At 34.9% G+C, this 7,913-nt stretch overlaps 1 protein-coding gene across 1 annotated transcript; it reads right to left on the bottom strand.

The window, feature by feature from the left end:
- Positions 1-544: 544 nt before the first annotated feature.
- Positions 545-4,789, bottom strand: LOC131043396 (RING-H2 finger protein ATL13). Its single transcript, XM_057976587.2, has 2 exons — positions 3,489-4,789; positions 545-2,894 (listed from the first exon to the last, which is right to left on the bottom strand). Exon 2 carries the CDS (start codon positions 2,868-2,870, stop codon positions 1,245-1,247), a length of 1,626 nt encoding a protein of 541 aa, XP_057832570.1. The 5' UTR covers positions 2,871-2,894; positions 3,489-4,789; the 3' UTR covers positions 545-1,244.
- Positions 4,790-7,913: the final 3,124 nt, after the last annotated feature.

The raw sequence follows: 7,913 nt of genomic DNA, 5'->3' as shown, positions 1-7,913 counted from the left end.
ACACTGACAACAGCACAAACATTGTGTGAGATTCATTATCTTCCTCATCACAAGTCATATTATCCACACAAGCACATTTCCTCCTATCAACAATAATAAATGAAACAGAGACAAAGATGCCATACAACAGGTACAAGCAGACAAAGGAAGTAGCATTTAGCAGAGTAAAGATTATGCACATAAGTAGTTTCACATAGATTGTTCAACTACATTCATCACTACCTAAATGACAAAACACTATTTTGACTTTTTTAATCAGCATGGATATCTGCATATTACTATTTGTCTCAAGAATCTCTAAGTTATTTCAAGAGCAAACAAAAACACTACCGTTGTTACCATCCTCATCTCATTAAAAAGGAACAGGATAACCAAATACTTATCACTGATGAGTAATCCCAAATGTTGAAAAAATATGCCAATTTTTCAAATTTCAGGAGTATCTACATAATGCAATTTGTCTAGGGAATCTCCATATTGTTATAAAAACAAATCAGCACGCTACACTGTGGCTACCATCCTAATCACTTTAAAAAGGAGCGAGAGCACTAAATAATTATCTTTGAAAAGTGAATCCTGAACATTACATGTGAATATTCCTCATCCCCTTAGAAAGGAGAAAGACTACTAATACTTGTCCTTTTAATCCTGGACATTACAAGTGAATACTTAATTTTCAGTTTTCACCCATCAAGTTGACAGTCTATAAGAGCAGGCTGCAAGAGACTTGAACTGTGAAATGGCTTAGTTTCCCATTCCTAAGTAGATAGTACAGTTACACACAAAAAAGCATTTGCAAACATGCAAGCGCATAATTGCAGGAGCAATAAAATGTCTGTATTGCAGAAGGTATTCTAAGCAGTACGCATGTACAAATATGAAATATCTATAACAGCCGTTCAGATTTAGTTTCTAATGTAAACAGAAGAAAGGGGAACTCGGATCACCTTCTCTTAAATACAAAAGGCATACTTAGCTTTCTTTCTGTCAGATAAAGTTCCCAATTGTATAATTCCTCAATATCGAACAAACCTTCCAGAAAAGAAAAGAACAAGGACCAACTTCTGAAAGTAGAGCTGTAACTAGAAGCCCATTGATCTGAATTTTTCCCACAAATTGATGTTTCTACCTGATATCATGAATTCGTGTGAATAGATCTCATGTTGGACATTGAGGCTTTAATTGTGTGTGTCTGTCAAAAACTTCCTGCTATAAATGTGAGAGATGGCATACAAAACCCTTCTTCAACTGCTCATAGGCCCCTCTTGACTCTGATTCCTTCCTAAAGATGCATGCACAACTCGTTTCTGTCTGCCCACCAACCAGTTAAGAGTTCTCTTGGCAAATGAAGACACCGAATTCTCTGCAGCTTCATTGCTTGTTGTACTACTGTTATCATTAGAAGCAGGAACATTAGGCCCCAAATCCCAGGATTTGGGATTCGGCCCAGGCAACTGCTCATTTTCCTCCCAGCTTAATACTTCTGTCTCTGATAATGTCCGCCTGCTTGTACTTTGCTTGAACTTGGCATCAACTGGTAAAGGTAACCTGAAGGACACAGCCCTCCTAGAGGAGCCTGACATCTCCATGGAACCTGATTGGATTCGTTTGGGCCTAACCCAGCGCTTGCTGCTTCCTACACTGGCACTTAACTCTGATTCCCTGCTCTTAACATCAGCCGGTTCGTGTCTTTGAAGGCCTGAATTTACAGCAGTATTATCTGCAGTAGTATCATCCTTTTTAGGCCTTAGAGAATGAATGGCCTTGATAATTTTACTCTCACATACAAAGTCCATATGAGGAGTCATCTGAATCGATCTCTCCACCTCCTCTGGAAGAATACATTCTGACAAATTAGGCCTGTGCCCTGGAGTTAGAGGCAAGTTTCTGGTGCTAGATTGCTTCCTGTAAGGGGTGGGAGCTATGAATACTTGCAGATTGGAAGAGTCCAAGACATATTCGTAGGAGCCCATGGAGTAACATCTCTTTGGATCAATATTGCTACTGCTACTACTTGCCATGTTAGCTTCACCTTGACCATCTACATTCCTGAACTTGCCGAGCTTGATGGGCATCATCTTTCCTACCACACCCTTGTCTACTGGCACAGCATTGTCTGGTTTTTGTAAATAATCGTTCATGGTTTTGGGAGGTGAATTACTGATATGTCTATCATTCTGTCCACTGCCAGAAAGATTCCTGGACCCTTCTTCAGATTCTAATTCCTCTGTATCTGTTGCAAGTTCTCTACTTTCTTCATCAGAAGGAATAACAACAAAAACATGAGGGGAGCTTGGATTGTTGCGATCAGGCAACAAGCTTGCCCTACAAAGTGGGCAAGTAGAATGTGATAACAACCATGTGTCAATGCATTCTGCATGAAAAGCATGGCTGCACTTTGGGAGCAATCTTAGAGTATCCTCACCTTGAAATTCACATAAGCAAACTGCACAATCAGAAGATTCCTTTACTCCCTTCACTGCCTTGTACAGGAATAGAGGCAGTGTATCGATGAAGGCCTGCTCAACACCAGAATCATGAAGATGAAACAACTGTTGTAACTGGCCTTGTAGGGCTGTCACATTGTCTTGACTGAAACCTGGGTCTCCTCTCCTAGGTGACTTCACAAGAAATCTGATCAGCAGATGGAGACATCCTGATATGAAAAATATGACAGCCAATACTATTATTATCACCAGAATGCTTGGATTGATGTCATTGACATTGCCCTCAAATTTTCTTACTGTAGGTGGCACTGGATTCGCTGGATAGGACACAAGTCCCACTGGAGGAGAAGGAGGTGATAGAACATGCCCCTGCAATGACAGCAATCTTCCCTGCGTATAACTATCTGAGGAAAGCAAATGCATTCTGACCGTTCTCACTAGCACCCTCTGCAAAGCAAACGAAAGAATAGCATCTCAAGCTGTACTAAAATGTGTACACCAAAACTTTACATGCATCACCCAAAGATACCAAATTTATACAGTATGAATCACAGCCCACGAGACTACAGTTATGGGTATGTTATACTGGAAAATTATCCTATAGAATCAGGTCCACAGGTCCATTTATGACACACCTATAGCATGTAACTTTGCCGAAAAACTTCGCATAATTATGTATCTAGTATATAAGTTCAAACCCAATTTGTATCAGTCATATGCATACATGGGTCTGCCAAATAAGCTCGAAATCGAAGAAAAATAGTGTAATGTGTGTGTTTCGAAATCAAAACCACCACAAACATTATATCACACAAAAGCATACATACATGTTTACCACAACGTCAATAAACAGTGTCATGGTGAACAATCTGTAGCAGTAGTCAAACGTCAGCCTAATTACCAGACTTGGCTATGAAATGTGAACGAAACAATGAAAACATAAAAATAATAAAAGACAACATAACCCCACCTTTTTTTTTCTTTCAGACACAAAGTGGAAAAGAAAAATGGCCGGAGTTAGACCTCAAGATCTCAACTAACCTCTTTAATGTCATGTCAGGTGCCTTTCCAACTGTTTACTGATCTCCTTTCAAGTTCTCCTTTTCAAAACCTAACTCCCCACCCTATTTGCAATCTAAACAGCTCCTCCTACTCTGCAGGACTGTTAGCATGATATTCCTGCAAAAAAATTGCTTCTGATACGTGGAGCGCAGCCCTTTGGATCATGAAATTGCAGTCGGTGGTGATAAGGCTCCATCACATAATTCTTGCATATCTCAGCGACATAACAAACAAGCTCGGAGAATTCTCCTGAATCTTTAGCCTTAAAAAGTCAAAACCCAAAATCAAATTTTAAGGAATTCAGTCTGATTTGGATCTTGAAAAGCGTATATTAAATCTGCAGACCAACCCCAAATCTGCAGACCAACCCCAGAAATGAGGATTTGAATAGGCCTAAAAATTTTACTTAGTGCACTGCATTAAATGCATTGGAAAAGTAGGTGTGATTTTTAATGCAAATTTGACTCTTCCTCATTATCAAAACCGTGAGAGCTTTACATGTTTGCTTCATATATGATTCCACGTGCAGCCCCCATGGCTCTTGAGTGTTAACTTGTTACTGTTGCCATTATTGCGAGCTTGCAGTAAACGCGGAGGCGGTCTAGTTAGTGTGCTTTTTAATGGGTTTTTAATGATATCAAAGGGAGAAGATGACGGATTTCAACTTGTTTAAAGCAGATGGGGAATTCAATGCACTTCACAGGAGATTTTAATATGCCCTGTCCCAGTCCCAAATAGCTTTAGCGGTGCTTAAATGAGATGGTGGTGGTCACGTTTGGTACAATCCCTACGGTCACATGACTGATTCTATCCATAGCCATAACCCCATCCTGAAACTCATCCCATCCTTCAAGTCTAAAAAAGAAACATTGGTATTTAGACCTGTGATCATTTTTTTTTAGCTCGTAAAGGATATCCTTCAATCCTGTGATAGATCTGTTTGCATGCTCTTATTTGCAAATGATAAGATTGTATTGTGTGAGATGTGACCTTTCCTTGATTTGTTGCTGACACTCATAATATGGTTATAGAGTTGCATGGGGTCAGCATTGGTCTCTGTGAACAAGCATGGCCTTTTTTAGGGCTATGAGAAGACGTGGATGTTTGTGCTTATGTATTTTATAGTCAGTTTGTGATTTCAGAAGGCTCTTTCTTGGCTGTCCTGTTTGACAAATTTACTGGAATATTATGGATCTCCGAGCTCCATTCCTCCTAAATGGAAGAGCAACCATGTAATTGCTTACATCACTGTAATTCAAATGCCCAATTACTGAATCATTTAACTCTCATCAAATACCATCTTGATATTGATGTGATTAAAACCAAATTGGAAACATTTGTTTGCTAATTCCAAGATAGCCATGCAAAGACAAGGTTTTTGTGGATGATATTGTCAGTGAAGTTTGCATCAATATCTGTCACTGCTAATAAACAAAGCTATCAAGCTTCCAGAAGACAGAGAATGGGCTTTTAGCACTGAGCTAGCTGGCCACGATTGATAAAGAAATATGGCTGATATTTTATTGCATTCGGTAATTCAAACTGACATAGACTTTTACATAGTACCTAAGCTAATGATATTTTATTCTACTCAGTAATTCAAATTGGGTATGGACTTTTATATCACAGTAGCCAGTTAAACAACTGTAAGGAAACATTATTATCTGGTTTTTTAATTCTCCTCGGCCTCTGTGTGTAGTTGAGACATTACTTTCTGCTTCACGTGGCAATTTAATATCCAGCTGCGTTGTTCATAATTTGGGCTTAGGTAATGTAATGAAGATTGTTATTAGTTAGGTGTGATTTTAGTCATGATTCTTTGGCAGCTGGACTACTAAAAAACCAGGGAGGACGCCATGAATTTATAACCTAACAAGAGTGAGACATCCAACTAATCTGAACTCTATCTATAAATGTAAGGCTTTTATGGTCCATGAAAAATTATAACGTTAGAGAATTTAATCACTCTTTAATTCTTAAAGTCCAATTTAAATTGAAATTATATATGTAATAAATTAAAATATTTTTAATGTTGAATTGGGTAGAATTTTTATATTAATATTTTAGATTACAATTTGTATTTTATTATTAAAATTAGATCGTAGAGATGAGGTTTCTAAAGTCTATGCAGTAAAAACTTGTTTTGAATGTGACGTTGTGGGTTGCATTCAATAATCCATCATCCTCTTCCTCATGATGGATTGCTAAGTGCAATCCCAAACGTTGATTCAAAAAACATATACAATATGTTTAGAAATATTTAAACTTAAAATGAGATAGTTTTTAAAGATAAACTTTAAAATCAAATCTTAAAAAATAGAAAATATACAAAGACAAAAACTTAAAAATTAATGTATACTACATATAGTTTATTCTAGAATTTTAAATGAATATGTATTTCCTTTGAAGAGTGCCATTGACATACATGAGTATGAGATTGATGTACACCAATATGAGATTGATAAAAGGTTTATTTAAATAGTAAAAGGCTTCTTTGATGACCTTAATTTCTTAAGGTTTAAGTCCCTTTGTGGCTTCCCCATCCATCCTTATCTCAAAATATTGCCCATCATCTTTTGATGCCTTCCAATTTCACAACAATTGTGTCCCTTTGTGACATCTCTATCCATCCCCATCTTTGAAAACCGTCTATGTAGCTTTTAGATCTTGGTCTATCTAATTTTAATTTTTAACCTTAGTTAAAACATACTAATTTTTACAACTTATATATATTTTAAAATTTTAAATCTTAATGAGTCCATAAGGGATGAAGTCTTGTTGAGTGCAAGGTTCCAATATCAAAAAGAGATGAGACCACGATGGCCCCAAGTTAGTCTAAAACTCATTACGAAAACCAAACTATATATGAAATATTATTTGTCACTATTTATCAAACAATATTAATGAAATTATGAATATTTTTGTGTATTTAATGAATTTGTGAATATTTTTGTGTGGATTTGTTGTTTATTCCCTGGTGAAAAGGGATTTGCTCAAGGAAATGAGGGGCACTTTGATGGGAGGATAGGGAATTTTTAATGTAAAAGTTCTCATATTTTTATCGTTATTTAAAGTTCCTCAATATTGTTTATTTCCACATATCTTACATTGACTTTTTTTTGGAGTTGACTATTGTTTACTGCTAATTTTGAGGGTTTAAACTTGGAAAGACACCATTTCTTTTCAAAAGATGCAAGTTGTTATTAATATGTGGGAAGTCTCTTTATGTTTAATTATTGTTTTTTCCTCAAACTTCGTTTTGTGTTTATGAGTGTGTGAAGTTTTTTAATAATGTCAAACAGTAGAAAGAATTCAAATAGATCTACCTTTTTAAATTAATATATAAGTTTATAAAGTTGTAAGGGAGTATATCTTGTGTTTTTAAATTTTTGTTTTAATAATGTTTTATGTAAACATTGTAGATAAAGGTCATTATATTATCTTATTTTATTTTGAATTATTATTTTAAAATTTTATTTTTATCATTTGTAATTTGTGGATTTATATTTGTTAAATTATTGATTTATATTTGTTAAATTATATAGTATTTATGATCTTATTATTGGAAGAAATTATATTTGTGGTTTAATTATTTTATTATGTTAATTTTTTAATAATTAAATAATTTTTAATTGTTTAATTAAGTTAATATTTTTTTTATTAATTAAATAATTTTATTATTTAATGAATTTATTATTTGTTCTATTAATTAAATAATATAATTAATTGATATTTATCATTGTTTTGTCAATATTAATTACGTAATTTTATTATTTAATTATAATTCATTCATTTTTTGATTTTTTATAATTAAATCATTTTCAAAAATTGTTTAATTAGATAATGCTTCTCTCTCAAATTAAATAAATTCAAATATTTATTTAATTTTCCTATCTCAAATAAACAAAATTCTATGCATTTACACCTTACCTTCTCTCCCCACCTCATCAATCCATATGCATTATAGAATGTATCTTCTCTTAATCTTTCTCAACCACTGATCTTTCTAATTCATACCCACCATTGATCAAATGTGACGTGAGGCATATAAATAAGACCTTTATTCACTCATTTTCTATGTAGCACTTTTGAGTACCTACACTATAGTCAAGTTGTCTAGCATCTATCGAGCATTCTCAATCAAGAGATATTACTATCATTATCAAGCATCTGTTTTCAAGCACCAAGCCTTCATATTATTATGATGATTCAAAGTTATACTAAAAAAACTAAGAGAAAATCTACATCAAGAATTCAAGCAAGTCTCGAGAAATAATGGAGTTCCCTGAAGAGGCAACATAGGTGGTTAAGGACCTTGGGTTCTTCCCATATAGGTCTCAAGATCGATTCATGTTGCCTTAGGTTAAATGGCATTGGTTAGTTTAGGCCCGACCGCTGCTTCCT

Source organism: Cryptomeria japonica, chromosome 5, assembly GCF_030272615.1.
Source record: "Cryptomeria japonica chromosome 5, Sugi_1.0, whole genome shotgun sequence".
In the NCBI taxonomy this organism is placed as follows: Eukaryota; Viridiplantae; Streptophyta; class Pinopsida; order Cupressales; family Cupressaceae; genus Cryptomeria; species Cryptomeria japonica.
Note: the sequence above shows the minus strand (reverse complement) of the source record. Positions and strands in the feature narration are given on the sequence as shown.

What these genes read in the sequence shown, in the direction of transcription:
- LOC131043396 (XM_057976587.2), bottom strand. Translation starts at nt 2,870, where the DNA reads ATGCATTTGCTTTCCTCAGATAGTTATACGCAGGGAAGATTGCTGTCA.